The sequence below is a fragment of the Cyphomyrmex costatus genome, unplaced genomic scaffold, assembly GCF_001594065.2.
Source record: "Cyphomyrmex costatus isolate MS0001 unplaced genomic scaffold, Ccosl1.0 scaffold135, whole genome shotgun sequence".
In the NCBI taxonomy this organism is placed as follows: Eukaryota; Metazoa; Arthropoda; class Insecta; order Hymenoptera; family Formicidae; genus Cyphomyrmex; species Cyphomyrmex costatus.
The window spans coordinates 141238-168523 of record NW_017275337.1 but is presented as its reverse complement, the minus strand read 5'-3'; the positions used below and the strand labels follow the sequence as shown (position 1 = coordinate 168523).

At 28.4% G+C, this 27286-nt stretch overlaps 3 protein-coding genes across 3 annotated transcripts; 2 read left to right on the top strand and 1 right to left on the bottom strand.

The window, feature by feature from the left end:
• Positions 1–2561: 2561 nt before the first annotated feature.
• Positions 2562–7371, bottom strand: SC35 (SR family splicing factor SC35). Its single transcript, XM_018551149.1, has 4 exons — positions 7007–7371; positions 3215–3358; positions 2867–3064; positions 2562–2756 (listed from the first exon to the last, which is right to left on the bottom strand). The coding sequence occupies exons 1-4, from the start codon at positions 7186–7188 to the stop codon at positions 2750–2752; spliced, it is 531 nt and encodes a 176-aa protein (XP_018406651.1). The 5' UTR covers positions 7189–7371; the 3' UTR covers positions 2562–2749.
• A 1107-nt stretch (positions 7372–8478) lies between these two features.
• LOC108782756 (DNA replication licensing factor Mcm2) lies at positions 8479–17242 on the top strand. The gene is made up of 14 exons (XM_018551113.1): positions 8479–8596; positions 9689–9811; positions 10124–10365; positions 10971–11106; positions 11585–11835; positions 13023–13127; positions 13799–13954; positions 14035–14254; positions 14337–14500; positions 14718–14930; positions 15828–15937; positions 16515–16731; positions 16799–16951; positions 17039–17242. Exons 1-14 carry the CDS (start codon positions 8479–8481, stop codon positions 17240–17242), a joined length of 2412 nt encoding a protein of 803 aa, XP_018406615.1.
• A 1401-nt stretch (positions 17243–18643) lies between these two features.
• Positions 18644–19871, top strand: LOC108782793 (uncharacterized). Its single transcript, XM_018551159.1, has 3 exons — positions 18644–18912; positions 18994–19078; positions 19284–19871. The coding sequence occupies exons 1-3, from the start codon at positions 18824–18826 to the stop codon at positions 19722–19724; spliced, it is 615 nt and encodes a 204-aa protein (XP_018406661.1). The 5' UTR covers positions 18644–18823; the 3' UTR covers positions 19725–19871.
• The last annotated feature ends 7415 nt before the right edge of the window (positions 19872–27286 follow it).

Genomic DNA, 27286 nt, shown 5'->3' with positions numbered 1-27286 from the left:
AATGTTACAATGCTGTCAGCATTAACATTATTCAAGATGTTCGATTAACGACGAAAACTTCTTAAATGTTCTTCAGGATCATGATCTAGCATTTGACATAACATTTGACAAAATTAAGGCCACTGGAGGTTATACCTCTTATTTTCATTTTTATATGAATTCCATTAAAAAAATTCAAAGTAAACCTCAATAACGCCACCCAAAGTCAAACCAATGATATCATCTTATGTCCCCATTGAAATAAGAAAACTAGTCTGAAATATTTTTCAATTTAACAGTGTTTCTGAGATATTTGAGTGAATCCTTTAAAATGAGACACCTTATATACATATATAAACGTGTACATATGTGTAACATGTATTCTGAAAAAAAAAAACATTAAATATATTTTTTTGTTGAATATTTTCATAATTTTAAATTATCTTTTGCTTACACACACATTGTGAATGTATTCAGGGTGAGTCATTTAAAACTAGCCATGCGAATAACATTCAGTTTTTGAGATAAAAAGAAATACTTCAAATAAAAATTATTTGGTATCGAGAGGGATATTATAGATGAACATTGTTTCTAATGTTCCTAAGTGGAGGTGCTTAAAAGATTTGAAGATCATCTTTACTTTTTAAAACAGAATCACCATACAAAAATGAAAATTTATCGTGAATGTTTCTGAAACGTAATACTCGCAAATTTGTTACAAATATTCACGATAAATTTTCATTTTCCAATTTTTTTCATGTCTGTGATTTTGAGTGATCTTGATTGTTCACAACACTGAAACTGTCTTGCGAACGTCTACAACCGTAGAGATGTCCGACAATAATACATGATGTTCCTCTCGATACTAAACAATTTTTATTTCAAGCATTTCTTCCTATCTCCAAAACCGTGGGTATTATTCGGGTAGCCGAATCATCTTCCCTTCTCTCCCTGTATATTAAATTGTACATATTAAAGGAAAATATATTTCTTTTCCCTACAGATCACTCAATGAATTATATGTAGATATACATATATGCCTAATACAAATATTTTATCTAAATATTTTATTACTAATCGTATTGCACAAGACTAATAAGATGTTTACATAATTATCTTCCTTATTAATAAAGCTGAATAAGTAGCGAAAACTATTTTAATAGTGCCTGGAAAAGATTTATATCTAGTAAAAGCTGCTTTATAATATTTTATTCATAATAATTAGTTGTAATTAAAGTTATTTTAATAAATAACTTTTAGATAGATCGTCAATTTACACATTAAAATCCAAAGGAAAAACAAAGAATACGTAAGCAGTTTTGTCTTCTCAGCAATTCACTGCGCTTTATTATAAATGAATCTACGAAGTGCAAACTTTACATAGACGATTGCCTATCAACGCAAAACTTACTTCTAGAAATATGTTGTCGTGTGAGAAAATAAACCTAAAACTTTGAATGTATTCTCAGTTATTAAAAGATTTCCTTTCAGCTTAATATACCTAAAGATTGTTGACAAACTTTATTTGTGGGACGTTAGGAAAGTTTTATCAAAACATTTTTTCAATTTTTAATCAATTTGTTGTATTTTAAGCTTTCAAGAAATTATATTTGTATTTTCTCTCACATAGAAACAACCATATTATTCGTCACATCAATAGTTATTTTATCATTTCTTGCAAAAGCTTAAAAATGATCATATAAACATTGCATCAAACATACTTAAATTTAATTGTCTTAATATCTGATAAAATGACAATTGATATTAATTATTTAGATTAATAAAAGTGTAATTCATTTCAACGAATATTAATTGTTTAATTGATATCAATAAAATTATAATCTTATTAATACTACATTCATGAAAATATGTATATAAGAATTAATATCAATTCAGATATTATTCGCAAAGTTAACATTTCATAGCATAATTTTTTTGCTTTTATTTTCTGAGTTTTGAATTTCAGTTAAAAAGTCAGTTATACAGTGCTCATTATTTACAATGCGCACCTAAAAATTTCCAAAATAAGTGTTATCCACAAACAATATTTGTCAACATTATTTGAAAGTGTGTACTGAGTTTTATTAGCGTAACAATATAATATACTGATAAAAAATAGATAATGATTCAGAAAGTAGAATAAAACATCTTAAAGACCTATTTACTTCTGGTTTGTAATATTAATCTTAACCAAAAATATAGCGAATGATACATATAGATCTTAGTTTTATGAAATGTAATACATAAAATCTTATGATACAATTTATCAACTAGAATTTCTTATTGAAATACGAAGAACAATCCAAAGTTTGATCACGCGAGCAGAAATGTATTAAATTTTTATTAATTAATTTGATCATGAAACAGGATCGGTATAATTGTCAAAATTATATATATATATATAACGCGAATAAAGAAGCTTATAAGAAAAAAAGAATAATTATATTATAGAGAAACTCTAATGTATCCAAATTGATGTGAAATTATAGTATTGATTCAAGTATATATATATATATATATGTATGTGTATATATGTATATATACGTACACACACACATACACACACACACACACACACACACATATATATATATATATCTGTTTAACACGTATATATTTAAATGATAGAGAGAGAAGAACGTGAAGAAGCGTGCGAGTGTTGCTATAGAGGGTAATGGAATACCTTTTTTTCAATCTCAATATAGATTATTCGGCACTCGTTGGATACGCGCGCAATCATTCTTATCCTCTCGCACACTCTTCAATTAGCTCAGTCCCTGGAAACATACATACAAATTGATGAATTATAAGAGAAAAACATTTCAACAATTTATTAAAACGTGAAGACTTGTTTTCTCATCTTGAAATTAACGGGGGCAATTCTCACCTGGATTTGGAACGACTGTCTTTTTGCCTGTCCTGAGATTTGCTACGCGAGCGTGATTTACCACGTGAGCTCTTGCTATCCGAACGAGAGCGACTACGGCTGCGGCTGTAAGAGCGCCTGCGATCTCTGTCACGGCTACGCGACCTACTACGGGATCGAGATCGCGAACGCCTGCGATCTCTACTTCTGCTGCGTGATCTATAAATAAATAATTGGAAAATTTTCTAATAATCAAAATATGCACTGGAAAATCATTTATTCGTTACATCCCGCACTTCTCCCTCCTCTTGCCTCCCTTCCTCTTTCGTTTAACTATTTATACGCTTTAAAATAAAAACAAAAACCCACCTTCCACGACGACGACTTCCACGGCTACGATGCGGAGACGTCGGACGTCCGTACCGTGCCATTTGGACTCGGAGTTCCCTACCATCCAATAACCTTCCATCCATGGCATCTAATGCGTCTTCCGCATCGCGCTTATCATAAAATCTGCCAAAAAATATATTCAAAATGTTCGACTTATTATTTCAATATTTACAGTGTATTTTATTTCCTTTCTTAATATACATATATGCAATACATTTTCTTCATAAAGCACTGCTTGACTCACTTATATTCTAGCAAGATGAATATTTTTATCATTATACAAACAAGATTTAGGGTTACAAATTTTATATTAAGAATATTTTTACTTTTTAAAAAAGGTAATATTTACTATGTAGATACAAAAACAAAAGAAAAAAAACTAGAATTATTCATGCAAATTTGATGTCAAACCTCATTCAAATGTACACGAATTTGTTGTATGCATGTTACCTCCAAATTATACAATAAATCCTGCACTAATCATATGGAAAAAGGGCTATAATCTCAAATTGGCTAAAACTGATATTTTGTAGTTTATGAGATACTGATAAAAAATCTGCATTAAACATTACTACAAGAAATGAACAGAATAGTATTATACAGAAGTATTATAAGAAATAAACTCTTTTTTTTTTGTGGAATCTTAAAATACCTCTTAAAACTTTACAAGTTAAAATTAGCAATTATATATTCAACCAAAAATAGATCAAACAATTTAGCATCCCTTAATAAATTAATCAAATGAATCCTAGAAGAACAAACACAAGAGCAGGTTCAAAAAAGTATAATTTAAATCTTAAATAGGTTCATCACAAGCAGAAACCTTGAAAGGACTCAATAATACTCAGTCCAAAAAGATGAGTTCTAGTACAAGTGTAACCAGACACAACACGAGTAGCTAAAAGTTGTTTTCAATAGCTTGTTTTCTTTAATTGTATAAACGCTATATATATATAAAACATAAAAATGTGTTCGTTGCGATGCCGGATGCAAGGTAAATATATCAATTAGCGAACATGGTTCGAGAATATTCGACAAAATGATAAAAATATTTAAGATTAAATATTAAAGATTTTCATTTCTTAGGGTGAAACACACAATCAGTCCTGGCAGAACACAGCATTGAGACAGGACATCGAAAACTATTCGACAAAACGCAACCATTGCCACAACAACATAATATTTCCCAAGGAAGCATAGAGAGGCCCTGGAAATACAGAAACATCTAGACAATTTAAACAGAGACTCAGGTTATAATGTAAGCAGGATATGGAAGACTGCTCTCTCGACAGGCCAAAGAAGTACTCCTTTCCCCACCCCTCACCCATACTTCTCCTAACAGCGTCTACATAAAGGGAGTCCCTCAGGGTAGCAGCTCAGTATCAGCGTACCCCTCGCCCTGATGAAGTGGAACGGCATGGTTCACGAAACGTTGGCATTAATAATGAAGCAAGACACGGCGATAACCCGAAAACCTTCTGGTACAATTGAAGAAAATACCCGTGAAAGCCTCAAAAAGCGTAATTTAATAATAAATTTATTTAGAGTCGTACATACCATTAAAAGCTTAATATTAAAAATTTGTGTCATTTTGCCTAATAATAATAGGGTCATTTTTCAGTAATTGATATATTTGTAAGAAATAAATAACAGTAGGAAGAAAATATCAGAACGCTTCGGAATTCAAATCGAGGCCTGATCTCTATATAGGTAGACTTCCGTCCTGCCACAGTCATACAGTTTTGACGTTGGTAGTTTCTTTGTTGTGCTTATTCTGTCTAAATCTCTTACACATTTACCTTAGCACTATTTTTATTATATTCTATTCTAGTATTCTATTTTTGTATTATGTCCAATGTACGAAATAAGATGACACGAATTGCACTAATAGCGTTTCTGAACGCACACGTACTAATGGAATGACCAACGATAACGATACATATCGTCCCTCCCTTTTCCCAGAATATTGGGCGCGAATTTTTCAGTAATCGAGAATAGATTTTAAAACAGATTGAAATGAAACAGATGACAATTTTTTATGCGTTTTTTTACGTTCAATTAAATAAAAAAAAAGCTTTTTATCCAATTAGATACATACGTATAAGGTAATCCATTTTAACGAATACAATCGATTTTATCTAAATTATTAATAATAATGACAGAAAAAAATATTTGAGGTGGAACGGTTTAGAGACATATTTTGGTCATGTTTTTTGTAGGTAGAGGCGCTAAAAGATATGAAAAATCACCTCCATTTTTTAAATGGAATTATATGATTTTTTTACGTAATGATTTAAAAGTATTTAGGTACAGATTAGAGATGTGCGAATCAAGGTTTTTTCATTATAAATCGAATCGAATCAAATCAAATAATAACTTTTACCTTTTTAACAGTGTAATTATATTGCCAGTTGAATTCTAATATGTAGATAATAAAATTACTTTTATATAAAAAAACATTATGATGTAGTTATCTTAAAATACATGTACAATATTTAAATATTAAATATAAAATTATAGTTTTTAAAAAAATTAATTGTATTGATTAAAATGGTCTGTGATGTATACAAAATTATAAAATATGTACATTAACAAAATAATCTAATAATCTCTAGTATTAAAGATATATTATCACTTTATAGTAAATCGTTTGAAAAAAATCATATCATAGCAAACAATATATATACATATAAGTTGACTAATTCCTTAAGAATAGAAAGAGGTAATTTTTTAAAAATGTAATATTATATTATAATTAAATTTTAATAGATATCATTTTTTATATTTGGTAATAAAACACATAAACAATATTATATTATTATATTTGTTAATAACAATTTATAAAAAATTACGTCAAGTTACAAAATCATATTGGTTGCGTTCAGCAGACTCAACTATTGCGGAGAGCATCCATGAATGTTATTCGTACATTCTTTTAGATCATCCAATAGCAGCTTACAGATCTGCTCCGCAACAGTTGAGCTACTGAAACGCGACCATTATTTTTTAATATCATACTTTTCTACTGAATATATTTTGTAAATATGTCTAGGTTTTTAAGTAAAAATAATTACGTTAGTTGAAAAATTATTTCACAATTATTTTTACTTATTTTCATTTATTGTTTAACACTTTTTTTTCCATTAGGGATAATTCATAATATCCTTAATATGGGACTTAAAAATATGTTGTATTATAGTGAAGTAGAACGAGTAAAAAAAATCAGTTTTTTTATTCCTGTATTAGATTAGGTATCTACATAGAACAAATCATAATAAATTCCAATTAGAATTATTCAATTATTTCCTAGATTTCTATTGTGTTTTCTAGGAAAAACAGAATAATTCCGATCAGAATTCATTCCAACATGTTCCATGATAGGTACTTTACACTAGAATTTACTTTCCTGTTTTTGCCAAATACAAATATATATGCCTATCTCACACTAGAAGAGTTCCAAAAGTGTAGACTAGTTCAGCCACAGAAAACAGACTGAAAATTTAGGAGTGTTCCTTCTAATTTGAGGTAGTTAGTCACCTTAGCTTAGCATATAGGAGTATAGCGTTCCAATCGGGCGTGAAATGCCGCCGAATGCCGCGCCGATTTGCGAACTAATGCACGCGATGTGACGTCACCATCACCGTTGGCGTCAATGTATCCGAGGTACAATACAAGCATACAACCGCTCGTAAGAGAGCGGTTAATTAAACGTATTACCCATATGGCGGACGTGTACATCTCTAACGAGACGTCTAATAGAACAGAACTTACCTGACAAACGCGAAGCCGCGGCTTTCGCGCGTGAAGCGATCCCGGGGAATATAAATGTCGCCGACTTCGCCGCATCGCTCGAACACGCGCCTCAGGTCTTCCGGCGTCGTCCTGTACGTGAGATTGTCGACTTTCAGGGAAACCATCCCATCGATGCGGGGCGGTGGCCTACCGTAACTCATCCTTCCCTCTTGAACGTTACGTCCTCGGTCCCTGTACCAAGATGCGTGGGATTACGTGGAACCCTCGTTGACAGTTGTACCGATTACCAGTGACCAAATAATCGTGAACGAACGATAAAAGGAAAATGGCGTATACTAGTAACAGTAGTAACCGTCAGTGACGACCTGACAATGATGGCGGAACATTCGCAGCATTCGCTATGACCATAAAATAAGAGAGGAGACCGAACTCCGTGTAATGGAAAGAGACACTCGTATGCCGAATCGAGAGGGAGTCCGCTGAAAGGAATAACCCTGCGAATTAAGGTACATTCACATGTATGCGTCAAACAGCGAAAGCAGCAACCAATCAGCGAGGCGATATGAGCAGTAGCGTAAATTTCTAATATTCTAATGGCTACGTTCAGCAGACTCAACAGTTGAGTGAGCGTTCTCTGTTATTGGTGTATTCTTCTAGATTTAAAGTTTGATTGGATGATTTAAAAGAATACACCAATAACTGTTGAGTCTACTAAGTGTACGTTCCACTTAACGTTCGCAACGCTCGCGAGGATCATTTTGTCCTTCTTGTAATAATCGAATATTAAATAAGGATGAGATGATACACGCGATCGTTGCGAACGTTAAGTGGAATGCACCCTAAACGTAGCCATTAGGTGCATCCAGAAGCACGACCGCTCACTAAGCGCTCAATCAGCTTTTTTATCTGATTGGCATATTCCATTAGGTCTAAAAATATAAATCAAACAGGTACAAGAGCTGACTGAGCTCAATGAGCGGTCGTGCTTCTGGATGCACCCATGATACTGATTAATGCTGGAGCATGCGTGATTACGGAAGAATCTACAAACAGATGGAATTTGACTTCAAGCAATTATAGTGGATATATATTTTCATTTATTTGTATCTCAACTAATTCTATCTTTGTCAATCTCTAAATGTCAAGAAAGATAGAACAATACTTGTGTCGACTTGTGTCATCAATTGCAATAAATTGGAAAGATATATTCTTTTAGATCAGCCAATAGCAGCGAGCGTTCACAGATCTGCTCCGCCGGGCGCGCAACAATTGAGTCCAGTTGAGTGGTTGAGTCTGCTGTGGTCCGCTGATGAATGCGACCGTTATATGTATAAAGGTTATTATGGGTGACAAATCGAAATTTTTTAAAAAAAGGCGGATAAGAAAGCGAACTATCGAAAAATCTACTGAACTAAGTAAGTATTGAGATTTTTTTTACAATTAATTTCTTAGTTTTTATGTTATTTTTCATATATATTACTTCGGTAATAATGAAGAAGACTCATGAGAAGAAGGCTTACTCATCTATTTTGATGAAATTAGGCTTATTGAACGCATTTTTGTACAAAATGAACAAATCTGGCAGAAAATATGTCGTTTTCTGTCCGTGTAAATGAGATATTAAGCGTTAAAATGGACTATTTAGGTTAGAAAATCTGTCAAATCAGTAGCATAGAGCGACATGAGAACATGTAATAGCTTTTTCCACTGAGAAAATTAGTGCAACATTGTTGCACACTGAGTGCAATTGAATGCAAATCTATTTATATATTTTCAGTGTTAATATATAATTTTTTAGTTATATATTTTTTGTTACCGTGATATCCTTATAGTATTAAAAGAATTAAATTATTTATTAACACTGAAAATATATAAATTTATTTGTATTTAATTTCACTAGTGTTGCACTAATTTTCCAGTAGAAAAACGGTATGAGTGAGGCTGGAGAAGTGTTTTCTCATGCATAAATCCTCTGCTTTAAAAACAGAAATTATTTTTTTAATACTCTGTATAAACAGTATATCAGGATATATGAATCTTTTCATTGATTTAATTGAATGTTATATTAAATTATGATACATTTAACAATATATTAAAATAAACTGAGATAGTTAAATACAGGACACTTAATTTAAAAATAACAGTTGTGTAAATACAAAAGGACTAGTAAGAGTCGAATAAATAGAAACACTTTATCAAATATTTAAGTAAAACTATTGATTTATATGTTAATTTGTTGATTTATTAAAATAAAATTTATTATTTGATTTTCACATCTCTCAGTAGTTTTATTTAAATATTTGATAAAAAGTTTTTCTATTTATTTGACTCTTACTAGTTCTTTTGTATATTACACAACTGTTATTAATAAACTGATTTGTTATATTAATGAATCCAGTTATAGGCTAATTAAAATATTCAATATAATGTTATGATAATATGTATTAATATTCATTGTACTAATGAATTTTAAATCAGCAGACACTATTTATATTATAATATTTACTATGAAAAACATGTTTTCTCATTGCATGTATTTTTTTTTAAATTTACAATAAAAAAAATTAATGTATCCTAAAAGATATCACATTAGTGGTGAAAAGTTAAGAATAAAAAGTGTATAATATTTTCTGTTTCTTTGAAATAGATAAATATTTATTATTTTTATTTTAGATCAAAGTGAAACAAATTATAATTCAGATAATTTAGACATTGATAGAAATGCAGATAATTTAGACATTGATAGAAATTCAGATAATTTAGACATTGGTAGAAATGCAGATATTCCATATTATGGATGGAGATTGTTTTTCTCTGATAAAGGTAAATATCGCATAAAGTGAGCATACATCATATGCTTGAGAACTCAGATAAGAAGCATTAGAAACTGAAACAAGCAACAGATTGATACATGATTTCTAATAGATTGAAATCTTGCCTATATGTTATTCTTTGTTCCTATTGCCTGTGCTTTTCATTGTGTCTGGGTTATAATATATGGATTGTATTCTTCTTCTTCTTACGTTAGGCCAAATCTGGCTTATGTCGTGCCTCTCTCATATGCTTGTGGCACGCTGCTTATTCAATTGTCACAAGTATATCGATTTTATACATTAATAAATTATGTTTGTACAGAATATAAACCCGACTGTATTATTGTAAAGCAAATTAGAGCTGTAGAAGGCTTTATAAAAAGACATAAAGAACTATCTTCGTTATGCACAATGGCAAATTATGAAGCAGGAATGTCTTTCGATGTTGACATTTTTGAATTGTACAGTGATAATGAATTTATAAAAAAATGGCCAAATTTTAAAGACGAAATATATGAGAATCCAACGAACACATTAAATTGTATTAAACTTGGTATTCATCAGGTATTATTTTTTTTATTATTAAATATTGTATCATTTTAAATTAATTATATGGCGTTTAGCCTTAAATTTTTAATTATTGTTTAGTTCAAATCACGTTTTTTAAAATAAGTTAAAAGTGTTTTTTTTTTTTAATATTTACACTCTTTTATATTTATTTTTAAATATTTATTTTATATTTATACAATATCTTTACATAATTCTTATTTTTTATTCTTAATACTTTTACTCTTGTTACAATCTTTATTTAATTAATAATTTTTATTTATTAATTTTTATTTAACATGAACTTTACAAGAGTTTTACAATGGAACGTCTCCAAAATAATGCCTTCAAAAAAAACAAGATTTCCAAAGAAGGAATCATGTTTCATTGCTAAAAATCTTCCGCAAGTAAAAAAAAACGGGTTAAGTTAGGTTAGTTTTTTCGATACTGGCGTCTCTCCGTATGTAGGGGAGTGTTTAATCTTTTCGTAATAATTACTCAAACTTGATTTATATTGAATAGTTCCTTATTTAAGGATAGGACTTAGGAATAATATATTGATAGATAATTTTTTGCTTTGTTTCAATTGTTTCTGTTACAAATTTTTTATATTATAATTTTAGAAAATTTTTGAGACAGTACCGGACGGAAATTTACAGCACGTTCTGAATTCTATTAGCAATTTACCAACAGTTAAAATAGGTATATTAAATTATAAACCAATTATATGTTTGCGAGATCTTAAATTAAACCGTTATGGTAAGTACTTTATATATATATATATATATATATAATTTAACACATAAAATTACGCCTTATGTATATATTATATATCATATATATTATATATATGTATGTACATACATACATACGAAAATATATATACAGCATACAGCACGCGCACACGTACACAGGACATACTAATGCATATATTTTTTATATATATATCATATATATAAAATATAGATTTTCTTTAGAAAGTGTATATAATTTTTAAATATATAATATATTAAAATTAATTCTTCGTTTACCGATGATGGTCATATTAAAGGCCGAATCGTTTACTAATAATAATAAAAAGTTCGTTCAAATATTTTACGAAATACAATATAATTTCACTAAATCTATCCAGCGTCGTGGTATATGCTCATTTTTAATTCCTTTATTGTATATAATTTTTGTTTATATTTTTTCTTACAATTGAACAATAAATATTACTTTGTAAAAATGATTGCAGAGAAATTGATATCCACTAGAGGCTGTGTAATAAGAGTTAGTAGAGTAAGATATCTTGCACAATGGATAGTATTTGCCTGTTCCAAGTGTCACTTGCAAAAATTAGTCAAACAGTGGCAAGAAGTGTATACATTGCCAAAAAAATGTGATATCTGTGGTATATCAAAATTTTATTCAATTTTAGATTCATCTTACACAAAAACTGTTTTATGCCAAATAATTAGAATTCAAGAACCGTTAAATGATGAACAGGTAATTCAACTCCTAGTATACAAAACATATTTAAATAATAAGATTAATGATTAAAAATTAATTTTGTCAAATACTTAAAATTAATTTTTTAAATAATGAAAATTTATTTTTATTTTTTATAATAATGTTGTAGTAAGAATATATTAATAATGTATATTATATGTTTTGGAATTTAAACTAAATACATATAGAATGAACTCTGTGTTATTCATAAATAGTATATCAAGTATGATCAACGAAAATGAGAGAAATGGAATGTGAAGACGGCATCTCCCTCTCATTTTTTTTTCCATAACACCGTTCGATAGAAAGAGATAGACTCGTCGTTTTCGGATTCTATCTCATTCATTTTTATTGATCAGCACGGTCTTCTATGTCTTTTATTTAAACTAATCTGAATATAAATATGTAGATAAGCATAAATAATATCTTATATTTTGTTTTATGATATGGGTGATTCCTAACAAATTTAAGGAGGTATTTCTTGATTTATTTTATGAAGAAAGGCTTCTATGTCTTAAAGAGATTCTAAAGTCGTCTATATTAACTGACTAAACACATGCTTAATCAGCTTAATATAAAAGTTGTGCAATCTGTACGAAATAGTAGTCTACAGATTAGCAGTTTGCATGAAAAAGCAACGTGAAGTTCTTAAAACTGGACTTACAAGGAAATATTACTTTAGGATAAATGTTTATAGAATTTTTTTTTAAATTGGACTTACAAGGAAACATTACCTTATGATATAAATGTTCATAGAATCTTTTTTTTTACAAAATAGATCAAGAAGTATTCCCTTAAATTTTTTACACTTTAAAAATCATCCTCTATATTTTAATATGTCCTAGTTTACACCCAGCAGTCTACTTCGAAGTGAAGTGAAATTTCTTGGGTGTAAACGAATTAGTTTGGACTGATTTCAATCCTCTTTTCTCAGCGGAGTAAAGCGAATCCGGTGTAAACATTCCATAAATCCACTTCACTTCGAAGTGAATCGGGATTGGACGGCTGGGTGTAAACTAGGTCTATGTTATAACAATTATATTTAATACATTTTTATAATTTTAGAAAGATAATATACATTTTAAATATATTGTAATGTTATATAGACGAAATATTTAATCGTTTTGATATAAAATATTTATAAAATTGTATAAATATTAATATGTAACAACTTTATCCTGCAGGAGAATAAAGGTAAAGTACCTAAAGTACTTGATGTAGAACTTCTGGATGATTTAGTCAATATTTGTATGCCTGGCGATGATGTAACACTTACAGGCATAATCAAGGTATTTCTTGAAAAGTGATTGTAGATAATATCTTGTATCTTATATTAAAAAATTCTTTTCCGTATTTGTATCATATACATAATGCATATTAACAATTTATAATAATGACACATACATCTATTATTAATTAAAAAAACCAATTATTTATATATTTAAATATATTTAATACTCTAAAAAAACAAAAAGAAAGAAAAAAACAGTAAATATTGAAAATAACAGATCCACCTTCAATGACATCGACCTTTGTTCTTGTTGACATGTATTGTCAAGGTCATAGCCCTGAGTAATTTGGCCAAAGCGACTTCCATCCCACCTCCCTTTTTACTTAGAGATGCACGACTTTCCACGCGAAGTGACTTTCACCCCATCTCCTCTCTTGCCTGGAAGCGTACAACTTTCTGCACGAAGCGACTTTCACCCCACTCCCTCCCTGCTTCGAAGCTTACGATTTTCCATGTAAAACGACTTTTACCACACTTTCCCCTGTCCTCCCCCCTGCTCAGAGGCGCACGACTATCTACGCAAAGTGACTTTCATCCCACCTATACACTTACCTACCTATTGGCAATAGATATGTCAAGGTATATAGATATGTCAAGATCAAAATTATCGAAGACGGGTCTGTTATTTTTAACATTTATCGAAAAAACATTTTTTATATAACATATTAGGTTCTAGGAGTCGATGATGGTACGAGTAAAGTACAAGTTGGTACTCCATTTTCATTGTACATGAAAGCAATAACGGTTATCAATAATAAGCTTAGATATCAAAATAAAAGTTCTATGAGCTCTGAAATTTCTTTAAAAAATTATTTAGCTATACAGGTACTTTTTTGTATATTAAATATATTATAAAATGAAACTAATTTTACATTCTGACATAATTTGTTTTTTCTTATATACAGGATATATATAAAAAACCAAATCTTTTTGCATTATTAGTACATTCGTTATGTCCTAATATATACGGTCATGAAATAGTTAAAGCTGGACTGATATTGAGTTTATTTGGAGGTAATGCAAAACGTACACAATTACGAGACGATATACATGTTCTGTTAGTTGGAGATCCTGGTCTTGGCAAATCGCAGATGTTACAAGCCTGTGCTCGAATATCTGCAAAAGGTATATATGAGAAAACTAATAGTTTTTTAAACTTCTTTATGTAGTATAATATTTTATATGGAAATGTACATATTGTTAAAAGGTGTATACATCTGTGGCAATTCAAGTACATCCTCTGGATTAACAGTAACTCTTACAAAAGAAACGGGATCAAATGATTTTGCTTTAGAACCTGGTGCTTTAGTTTTAGCAGATCAAGGTTGCTGTTGCATTGATGAATTTGATAAAATGTGCTCTCAGCATCAAGTAAAATAACATAGATATTGTTCTAAAAATGTTAAAATTGCTAAACGTTACAATTCTTACATTAATAACATTCATTTATTTGCGCATATTTTAGTACGCTATAATATAGGAATTATAATGTTCAGCAATTTTAACATTTTTTTAAATTACATAATTTTTTTAATTAAATTGATACAGTATAAAGTTTTATAAATTTTTTTTACGTTTATTACTTCAGGCTCTATTAGAATCAATGGAGCAACAAAGCATTACTGTTGCAAAATCTGGTATAATATGTTCTCTTCCTGCACGAATATCAATTCTAGCAGCGGCTAATCCTATTGGAGGACAATATGATAAGAGTAAAACAGTAACTGAAAATTTGAATATAAGTCAACCTATTCTCTCACGATTTGATTTAATTTTTTTATTATTAGATAAACCAAATAAGGTAAATATTCATCAATAAAATACTAGTGCGATATAAAAAGCAATTTTTATACAGAATAGTCTATGTTAAACAATTTTGCAGAATATTTTGAAAACTGAACCATAAGGTAAAAATGTTTTATTATAGATAAAATTAATGTGTGATCTGGAGAGAGAGGAATAAATAATGATAAAATTAATTTTTCAAAAAATTGATTTTTAAGGTATTCCTTTGTTGAAAATCGTTTTTAAGTGGTTTTTAAGAATTATTTTTAAAGAAACCGCACAATCAATTAACTAAAATTTATTGTATGGTCTATTTACTATTTATATAAGGTACAAAATTATTTTTAATTAAATCTATAACATTTATTTTATATATTTAAATAAATAATTTTAGTCGATTTTTTTACTTTGTAATTATAAAACAAATCTAGTACTTTTGAGAGTGCTATGTCGCGCGACACTATTCCAGATCTCCCATTGTCCTGAAACAAAATAAAGAAATTTCTTAAAATATATGTAGATACAATTATTGCCCAAAGTAAAATAAAGTTGGTAAAGTCAAATTTGAAATAGTAACAATTTTATAAAAATAAAAAAAATGGAAATTTTTTTCAACTTTTAAGGGCATTCTAAAGATAATTAGTCGTAGTGCAAGTAGGACTTTTAAACACAAACGATTTATGTGTTATTGACATTACTATTATTATATCAGTATATTTTTTTGAGAAAATTAAATAAGATTTATTAAGGTGTTTATTAAAATTTACTATTACCTTTTCTAAGGTCATGCCATTTTTAAATAAAATTATATAAAACATTTTTGTTTATCAAGCTCAATTTTTAAGATATTTGGCTAAACTATTTAAAATACGACTCTTTGTACAATAATTATCTTTTTCTTTACATGTAATAGCATTTTGATAATTTATTATGTAAACATATCATGACTGTTCATACTAATTCACATGCAAATTCCGATAAAGAAGTTACGAAATTATTTTTCCATAATGAATGTGCTTTGAGGTAAGAAATAATTATATTAATTTTGTACATTATACAGAATATTTTAATCTAAAATTTAGTTGTTATAATATTTTTTTTTTTTTGGAAATCATCAAAGATAGCGAAAAAATGTTTTTAAAACTTTTCTAGTTGAGATATTAAAAAATTTTAAATGACAGATTTCCACTATTTTCAGTCCTCCAAAAAGGAATAAAAAAAGTGATATTCCAGTTTTTTTGTAATAGAATAGATTTTTTTTATTAATAGCAATGATTTCTAGATTTCATTAAAAAAAAGTTAAGTGATCTTTTTTTGAGTTGAATATGTTCCGATACTCCGACAAGTTCAGATTGGGTAGGCATTTATGTCCCCGTGTGTATGTATGTACACACGGGAACATACATACTATTAAAGAGATATTTGAGATAGTCAATTAAAATGGGACACCCTGTATAAATTCACATAAAATTATTATACAGCAAATACTAAAAATTCAGCTTGACCGTTTAGAGCCTTTATTTTCCATTCTATAATATTATCGTAATTCTTTTTATTTTAATTAAAATAATAAATCTATCTATGAAATAAATATTTCCAGAAAAAAGTTGACATTGCCATTGGCCTCTGAAATTATACCACAATCTATTCTTCGAACTTATATTTCCTATGCTCGAGAATATGTGAAGCCAAAATTATCCGTTGAAGCCGCAACAGTATTACAAAATTATTATTTAGAACTTCGAGCGAAAAATGAGCAATTTAATAGTATACCAATATTCAACAGACAATTAGAAGCTATGATTCGATTAACTGAGGTTTAATATTTTATATTATGTCATAAATTAAAGTATATATGAGATAATTTACATTATTTTATTATAGGCTAGGGCAAAACTAGAATTACGTATGGAAGCAACTGAATCGGATGCATTGGACGTAATAGATATATTACGATATGCAATAACAGATACAATAGAAGATGATGATCATGTTATACCAAAATTACATTCTGATAAAAAATTAACAAACAGAAAGGTAAATTGTGCGTGTGTGTGTATACATATTTTTACATTTATGTATAACACATAGTACTTCATAATCTTTAACTGATTCTTTTTACAGCTAAAAACATTTATAAAGATGCTAGAAAGAAAGGTAACTGCAGACAAGAAACAAATATTTTCAGTGAAAGAGTTGGAAGCACTTGCAATATCTGAAAATATTTTTATGGATAATTTAACTGTTTTAATTTCGAAATTAAATGAAGAAGGCATTTTATTAAAAATTAAAAAAGATATGTATAAATTTATTCATTATACTTCGTAATGCAATATAATGTTTATGTATAATGTATTATAAAAATTTAACATTGGATATGTATGATATGTGACATTAATTATGCAAAAATAAATGTGAGTTTATTTTTTTAAATTTCTGTTACACATAATAATTATACGAATTACATTCTGAAAATATTATCGTATCTTATTTTAAATAATGCTATAATTATAAAAGTTGAAAGCTTGCCTAATATAATAAAATTGATGTATAATTTTATTACACGTACACACTGAATTACATTCATATGTACTTACATACATATATATATGCATAAGATTACATCCTGTTAGATCTGTTTTTATTCCTGCACTCTCTGATCAACTAATGCACACGCTGTAATAAGCAGGGAATGGAAAGTTACTTTTTAAAAGTAACTAGTTACAGTTACTCGTTACCGAGTAAAAAATGTAACTAGTTACAGTTACAGTTATCGCTTTTTAAAAGTAACTCGTTACAGTTACCGTTACTTGAAAAATAACTTTTCGTTACTTTTCCGTTACTTTTTTAAAATCAATTTAAAAATGTACTTTTGCATTTTTTTTTTTTTATATGTAATACTGCGACAAATATATAGTTTTATTTAAAAAAAAAAAAAAACAATGTAGAATGGCTCAAATAATAAATTAAATAAAAGTAAAATGAGAAGAGTTACGAGCCAAAAATGAAACAGTTTATTTCCGATAAGAACGACGATGACAATGTAATTAAATGTATAAATATATATTAGAACAATACATAGATAAAACAAGATAAAAACAAACGACGTTTCGACACTTATTGTCATCGTCTTTTAAACTGTTTCGCTTTTTGGGTTCATAGCCCTTCTCATTTTACTATTATTTAATTTATTTTTTAATTTTTTTTAAACACAATTTTGTAATTCTAAAACCTGTAAAATATGCAGCAAACTGAAATATTTGTATGTCCTATGTATTACATAGAAGATAGAAGTGTAAAATAATTACTGAATCATAACGGCCGAATGTCTAAGGGCTTTCAAGTCTTATTGATAAGCGCTATAGATAGCATGTATCCAATCGAACCGTGTTTAATCGTGTGCAAAGTAACGACAAAAGTAACTGTAAATTTCGTTACCGTTACCCAAAAAATGTAACTCGTTACAGTTACAGTTACCAAAAAAAGAAAGTAACGCAGTTACCAGTAAAGTTACCAAAAAAGTAACTTGTAACTGTAACTTCGTTACAAGTAACGAGTTACTTCCATTCCCTGGTAATAAGTTCAGAGAGTGCAGGAATAAAAACAGATCTAACAGGATGTAATCTTATACAGTAATCTTATACATATAAACAAATTTTTTTTCATTATATTCGAATTATTGATAGATAAAACGTAGTTGCTAGGAAACTCGATGTTCATAATAAATTAACAAATATGTTACTCAACAAGTCATTTAACTAATATTCCTAAATTTATTACAATTCCTAAATTTAATGTATATCAGTATCATGTAATTTTTGAAAATACAAATGTAAAAAAGAAAAAGAAAAAGAAATTAATTAGAAGAAAATTTGCCAATATCGAGTGCTATAGAATTTGCACAAGAAAATGCCGTGCGATGGTAAAAACCCAAATTGTGATAGAAGACGTGATTTACTAGCGCAATTAAAATGTTTAATCAGTTCAATGGATAGAAGGTAAAAGATTATATTTGAATTCATCATAACCAATAAACGAGTGTATGTGTGTGTATAATTTATTAAATTTGTATATTATAGGAAACCATGTGAATGGGACGAGCCATCTCGTCCACCAATAGTATATTGTCCTAAGAGATTACCTTTATGTACTCCACCTTACTGTGTGAGTAATATTAATTTTCATTAGACAACGACTGTTTAGCAATATTTTTTTTTTTATTTCTTCCTAAAAGATTATACATGTTTTTACTCGTATTAATAAAAGCCTGACCCCTTTAAATATATTATTTTTAATTGTTTATAAAATTGCATGTTGTTAAACTTATTCATGAAGCATGTGATATATTGAATGATAAAAAATATTGCAGGAATCTATTAAATCATGTAAATTCTTTGATTTTCGAGCAAGCATAATGTATAGATGTGAATGCATCAAAAGAAATGGTTTACAAGATAGATGCATGATGTGGAATTGCATGGGTAGACCAGAGTGCATGACAAAATTGTATCCAATTTGTGAATCCGGTTACACCGCCTTATTGAAGTTAACTGATTTGGGTAATATGGATGCTGCCCTTAGAAAATTCTACTGCACGGACCAAGCTAGAGAAGCAGCTCTAGCTGCGTATTGTAGATTAGCTTGTGACAAACAAAGAGTTTTTTGTGCTTCTGAAATGTCCAATACAAGAAGCGTATCAAATGTCAGAAATTATTCAGACAGCAATGATTTTGCTTCTTCTTATCGATTTTGTATACCATCACCATATGTAGTAAATTCTTGCGATATGTGTTGTACACCTTGCAATTAGAGAAATCATCTCATATAATGCACTCTTAATAAACCTATATTCATACTTGCTAATCTTAACTGCATTCGGGGAGATGCTATTTAGCACTATTTGTGTTATTCTATCTTCATCATCTATTAGATGTGAAACAAGGATAGTATGATACAAATAGCGCTGATAGCGCGATCCCCGAATACAGCCTCTGTATATTTTATTGTTTAATTACTTAATTTTTAAGATTTTATTGTTATTTACTCCATTGAATTTACATTTTTGTAAACAAATTTTTCAAACTTAAAAATATATTGAATTTATATTGTACTCTTTGCATTTTGTAACAGGGAATTTTTTAATAAGCGATACTAACACTATTTCATTTTTATTCAACATGATGAATAACAAAGATGTAGTAGTTAACGCGTTACATTGTGTTATCTCTGTGTCTCTAGGTTGGAAAGCTATTATTATTTTACAGAATATACGTTATTTAATATTCAACAAAAAGGAGTTTGATAAAAAATTATAACTTCTTTTGCGCTTATGTAATTGGATTTTTTTATATTTTTTATTTTTGTTACAATTATTTGTTATAAACATAGTAGTATTCATATGAAAAATAATCTTTACTTTTAGAAAGTTTGAATTAAATCATAGCATATAGAAAAATTTAAGGCCTCGTTTCCATTATGCTTGTAGACTACGATTCATTTTAATGCTACAAATTTCGTTAAAAAACATAATCAATAGTTTACGTGCACTATAGATTTTTAGTATTGGCATTTTTTGGAACATAATTTATAATAAAAATATTCAGTTAATAAATATTTATTATAAAAATGGTGAAATCACTTTGCATTATATTTATTAGTTTTTTAAATAAAATGAAAATATATTTTTAAAAATTGTTAAAATTGATTTCATATGTTAATATGTGTATGTGTGTGCGCTATATGTATCTATTGTGCATTTGGTTTTATATTGCTGTTGTAGAAATATTAATTTTAGTTATCTTATGATACGAACAAGTGATAACTTATCAGTAATTCACATATATGTAAATAGTTTTGTCCCTTAAGTTCAGAGGCGCTAGTGTCTAAGAGCCCCAACACACACTTTTGCATAACGCATAAACCATATACATAAAGAATTTGATTGGTCTATTGACTCATGCATAAGAAAATGGGCCAATGAAATTCCTTATGCACATGCTTTATGCGTTATGCAAAAGCTGTGCTCCCCGCTTATATCTATATCTACACAACTTGCATAAAAGTATGCATAATGAAAATTATCCAATCACATTTTACGTGCATCTCTATAAGGGAAATGCGATTGGATTTTTTATGCATGCGTTTATGCAGCTTTGCAAGTTTGTGTGGATATAGCTTAATTCTCAATATGAAGACGTCCTTATAATAGTCTAAAGTCGCAGCACAGATTTTTGCATAAGATCGGGTTCACACTTTGACGGAAAAACAGAAAGCGGAAGAGCAGTAGTCAATCAGAACTCGCTCTGGTAGACTTTCTGTTAGTTTTGTACTACTTACTTCTAACGTGAGTTCTGATTGGCTACTGCTTTTCCGCTTTCCGCTTTTCCGTCAAGATCTAAGAAAATCAACTAATTGGAATTGCTCTTTTCCGTAAAATGGAAGAGAAGGAAAGATTCTCATTGGTTGATTTCTTTATGCACTATGCGTTATGCAAGAGTCTGTGCTGCGGCCTTTACGCAAACTTCCATAAACGTCGAGCATCTTTAATAGCAGAGAGAATCCTGAAAGAGGTCATGACAGGAGCTTTTTTCGTGATAGGCGAAAACCGTCGTATGCTAACGGCACCAACATCATTTTAATAAAATAATGTAAAAACTACATATCACATTTTCAACATTGTCGATAAAATTGTGATATCGATAAATGAATTTCGTGATATATCAACAAACTGTGAATAAAGATATATAATATTAATTTACAAAAAATATTTTTGTTAATCAAATAAGGTATTACAGATTTTTGGATGCTGAAAACGATGCCACAAGTTAAATTTTACTAGCACGTCAGATTTTCGCGCGAAATAATTGATGTTTAATGTACAAAGTAGCTTTTTTGTAATATTTAAAATGTTTTTTGTAAAAAATTTCTTGTTTTTTTAAAAACAACTTGAAAAATGTTATCTTGAAATTGTAATCAGAAGTCAATATGAATATCGAAATATAAAGGATATTAAAAAAAATTGGTAAAATTACGAATAGTTTCATTTTTTTTTTTAATCGTATATGCAAATGTTTATTTTATCAATTATATTTGAATGTATTTCAATCATGCATATAAATATCGATGTTTGAATGCATTTGCGACCATGATTTTGGATATCCTAGTGGACAGAAATAAAAAAGAACTTGATATCGTTTTAATCACTTGCGATTATCGTTGGAACTAAAGTTATTTTTATATATTTATATCGAAAAAAAATACCAAATCTCTTTAAACTAGTATATTTACATATAAAGTACATATACTCGTATTATCTGATTAAGTTTTCGAACCAAATTAGGATCTTAATCTTAAAACAGGTTTTGGTACATTAATATTGGAGTTTTCCGACAGTTTGGTTAGTGCCACTGATTCCAAAAAGCGATATTAGAGCAGTTGCTATAAATAAAATTTTATACTTAGTTTTATTAATAAAATAATAGCAAATAATGAACAAAAAATCAAATAATATTTCAAAAAACAAAAATCTAATTTTTTCTCTCCTTTAAATTATCCGTTTATACGCGTGTGCGTAGACATGCATAGACAGGGCTGGGCATGTATTTAAAATACTTTTATTTAAAACATAGTTTTCGCAATAAAAGTAGATTTTATATTTTATGTTTCAGCGGTGTACATGAAAATATTATGTATTTTGTATTTAAAATTGAAAGATTGAAAGCTCTTTCTGTATTTCATAATTTAAATAATAACATTAATCATTAATCTTAGTATTTGAAATACAAAATGCTTTCAATCTTTTATTATTAATACAAGAGAGCGAGAAAGCTAGAATAGTATAAAATGGCTCCTGCACAGCACACAAGGCATAATGGCATATTTGCCGTGGGATAAAAGTAGAACTTGATCCAATTTTTTACTATATGGCAGAAGATATATCAACGTTGTATATCAATTTCTTTTGATTTCTATCTATTATGTAAATTATGTTATATATCAATTCCTTTTAGACTTCTATCTATTCCGATGATTTTAGTTGTGCTGTCCAGCTAATAAATGTCATATAGTATATATGCATTCGATTTTTAATGTTATTTTCCAACCGATCAAATCATATTTGATAAATGCGATATCATCGCATCCAAAATTATATGGAACTGATATACGTTGAATCTATTACATTTTAGATCTCCCGTAAATCGGTAAATATTTTATTTAAACGTACATCGTAACTATCATGTTTTTTATTGAAATATATTAGGTCAATTGGAAAGTTCCGTCCGTTTTTTGCAAAAAGTATGATTTTATTGAAAAAACTAAATGAAAAAGTATATCAATCAAAATATTGTCCATCGTTAGCAATGACTTTTTCCTATCTTTCGGGCAGCAAGCGAATTCCGCGGCGAAAGAATGACTCATCCTTGGAGGCTTTCATTTTCAGACAGAGATCCATTTTTCGACGTCTTCATAAGAATTAAAGCGTTTCTGAGCAAGTGATTGTACCATCGACCGAAACTAAGTGGTAGTCGGAAGGAGCACAGTCTATGGTGCATAAGCCGCATGGGGTAGCACTTCTCAGCGAAGTGCTTCCAATGTTTCCTTAACAGCCTTAGTGACATGATGTCGAGCGTTGTTATGAAGTAAAATCACTTTATGCTGTCTTGTCTTATATTCTGGTCGTTTTTGACTTCAGTTCATATAGACACATTCTTTCTAAGAAGACCCATATGAAGGAACCTATTTTCCTTCCTTATAGACCTTTCCTAAGGCTTTTAAACGATCGGAAATAACAGATTGAGCACAATTTAATGCTTTTGTAAGTTGTTTTCGCATTTGATATAGGTCTTCATCCACCAATGCCTGCAATTCTTTGTCTTCAAATGCTCTTGGCTGTCCAGAACGCTCTTTGTTCTCCATATTAAATTTACCACTTTGAAAGCATCGAAACCATTCTCTGCATGTTTTATCGGAAGGAGCATTATCACCATAAACTTCTACAACCATTCGATGAGCTTCAGCTGCAGTTCTCTTCCATTTGAAGCAAAAGATTAACACTCTTTGTGACGTTTATTTGACTTAAATTTCGACATTTTCGATGCAGTAAGAAACAATGTTATTGATCGTATACTTTTATATACTGAATTTTATTGACAGATGATAAAACTAAAAAAATAAGCTTGATTTAGACATTAGAGACATCGACAATTCCAGCTATATATACTCGCAGTTAGATGGACGAAACTTTCCTGATCTGATACTTTAATTTACTTATAATTAAGTCATGTACATTTAATATATCACGTTTATATTATAAACATATTTATTCCATGAATATACTTAGTGTATTATACTTTCTTGTTCCTATTCGAAATATGTGCCTAGATATTAAATCCATGTGTGATATATCATTTAAACACATATATTAATAATTCTTATTACATTATTTAAAGGAACATTTTTCGCAAATTACAAACATATTAAAAAATGTTTACTTAATTAGGATATTATACTACTTTTATACATATTATAAATATTTAACTTCATAAATATAAATAATAAGATATGTTTATTAATCATATACAATATTTTAGCTATAAAAACTTGTGGTGTAAATGATTTGTATTACCATTTTGACATTTTAAAGGCGTAGGTCAGATAACAGTTAAATTACATAAGTAATCTAAAAGGCGTCTTTTATAGATATCTTAATCTTATGTTATCTGAGAGATTTTTGTACAATATTATTTGTACAATAGTATTTTAGTAATGTTTACAAATGAAATCTTGTAAATCGCATGTATGTTTTTAATAAACGCAGTTTTTTTTTTTCGATTATATGAATATGTCCTTTAAATTAAACCTTTTTTTTCGTATACTGATTTTCAATGAATAAAATCTGTTTTGTATTATGCAAATATAATAAAATGGATATCTTATATTATCATATATATATACGACTGCATACATAAAAAAATTAAAACGTTTAACTATAATTGCTATACTAAATTTTTATTCTTATATCACGTTTTTGTATCTATGTTTAATGAATGTTTAATATATCATCATGTGTTTATTGATATTCAAGATGTCGAAATGAACAAGTTGTGCACGATGGTGATTTTTGAAGCGCTCTTAATTTCAATATTATCAAATTTCGACAACGTCATATTAATGATGATTATTATGCAATTAAAAAAACTACATATAAATTTCTATCAAGATTATATTGATCAGAAATATTATATGTCAGAAATACATAGTCACTAACGTTTTTAGTGTTTGTGGATCCTTAAAGTAACCGATTTTTATACGGATTGCAGAAGTCAAACAATGGATGTGTGGTGTAGTTTTCGGATATATGACCGTTATATATGTATATATATATATAACAACACAATGTATATGTATATATATATATAACAACACAATGTATATGTATATATATATATAACAACACAAAATTATTATAATTTCCACATTTAGGGAAAAATGTTTTTTTTTTAATTATAATTTTGTCGTGTATATTCTGGAATATAATGATGTTTATCAATAATACTTAATTTAATAATAATTAGGACCTGATAAGGAAAACTGTGATCAGACAATCTTAATTTTCGACGTTAAATTTACGGTGAAAACCTTTACTAGGGCATATCTATGACTATGAGCGTCGCAGGACATGATTATATTTGGCCCATATCAAAGCTTGACCAAAATTTCTGCACGGGATGATTGTAATTAATGTAAAACAATTTCTATTTGCCTATAATAAATCAAATGCATATGATTCACGTATTTAATTAATTTATATTATATTTAATTAACATAACATACTATAATATGTATATAGATAAATAATCTATACAATTATATAAAAAAATTCTTAGATCAGTACTTTAATCAATTACAAGATACATTCGTATTAATTGTAACGAAATTGACTATATATATCGTTGAGTGTTAGATAAATGTATCGATAATTGTAGTATATTCTAATTATATTAAGTAGATGTGTTATCGATATGAAATAATTTCTATTTGCCTATAAAATACTGATTATAAATTATACAAAAAATTATTAAATTAAATAAATTATACTTTAATCAACTTGAAGTGATATTTAGTTATATATTTAACGTGCTCGTGTAAAATTGACTACATACATAATATATATTATATATCGTTGATTTGTATTAATTTATTTTATGCGTTTAAACTAATAATAGATTTAATTTAATTGGTTAAATTAAATTAGTTTAACTGCATAAAATAAAAATTTAATTGCATAATAATAAGAGACTTTTTTATTTCATATACAATTAAAATAAAAAAAATATTTTTTTAATGTGATTACATATTGATGTAAGAAAAATTCTCAACTGCTACTATCATATAAATTAAGGTATAGATATACCTTGATTATTGAAACAAGAGTATGATATATATGTTTCATTAATACTGTCTTAATATACTTAATTGAATTAATAAAATTATTGCCAAATAGATTGATCCTGTTGACTTAACAACGTTTTTTCTCAATGTAAATAGAATTAGGCTTATTGTTAAATATGAATGATTATAGTTAAAACTTAAAACTGCGTGTATGTGCGTGCGATATTGATATATAGTAGTGTGTGTACTATAATAATAATGTGTCAATATAACACGTAAATCGTTTATTATAAAAGTTTTACTAAAGTAATAAAACAAATTAACGATTCATGTGTCATTGATATATCACTATAGGTATACTGCTACATCAATATCTCGTGTATATAAACTTATCGTATATAACAATAATTTTTTAATTAGATGTTTAAGTCCAATTTTTAGATTTTCATGTTATTGTTTTTTCGTGCTATTTAATGATTAGTCTGTGAACTACTATTTTGTATAAATAGTGTGAGTATCGAATAACTTTTATATGAAACAAATGTTGCCACGAAGTGATAATATATAGCGCCATATTAAACTATAAGAAATGGTAAAGATCTCAATTTCGAAATTTTTTATCGTTCTCGGTATAAATTCCACCTCACAGATACGTATTAATGCATCCTATTTTAATCCTGGAAAAGGAATTTCAAATTTGTAAAAAAGGGAAAAGTAATTATTATACAAGAATTAATTAAGCATTTAAACAGAGACGCGTCTTTAGGATTTCTGATAGGATTCGGATAGTCTTTTAATTGATTTGTAATGAAAATTTTACTAATTTGTGTAAGAAACACATTTAACAAGACAATTTAATAAAATTGTTCATACGACGAAGAAGAAAAGAATCGGATGTAAAATCTATGTAACGAGGGAGAAAAGAAAAGGGCGAGACGCCGCCGCACGCGCCAATGTAAGCAGCGAGATGCACGAGATGCG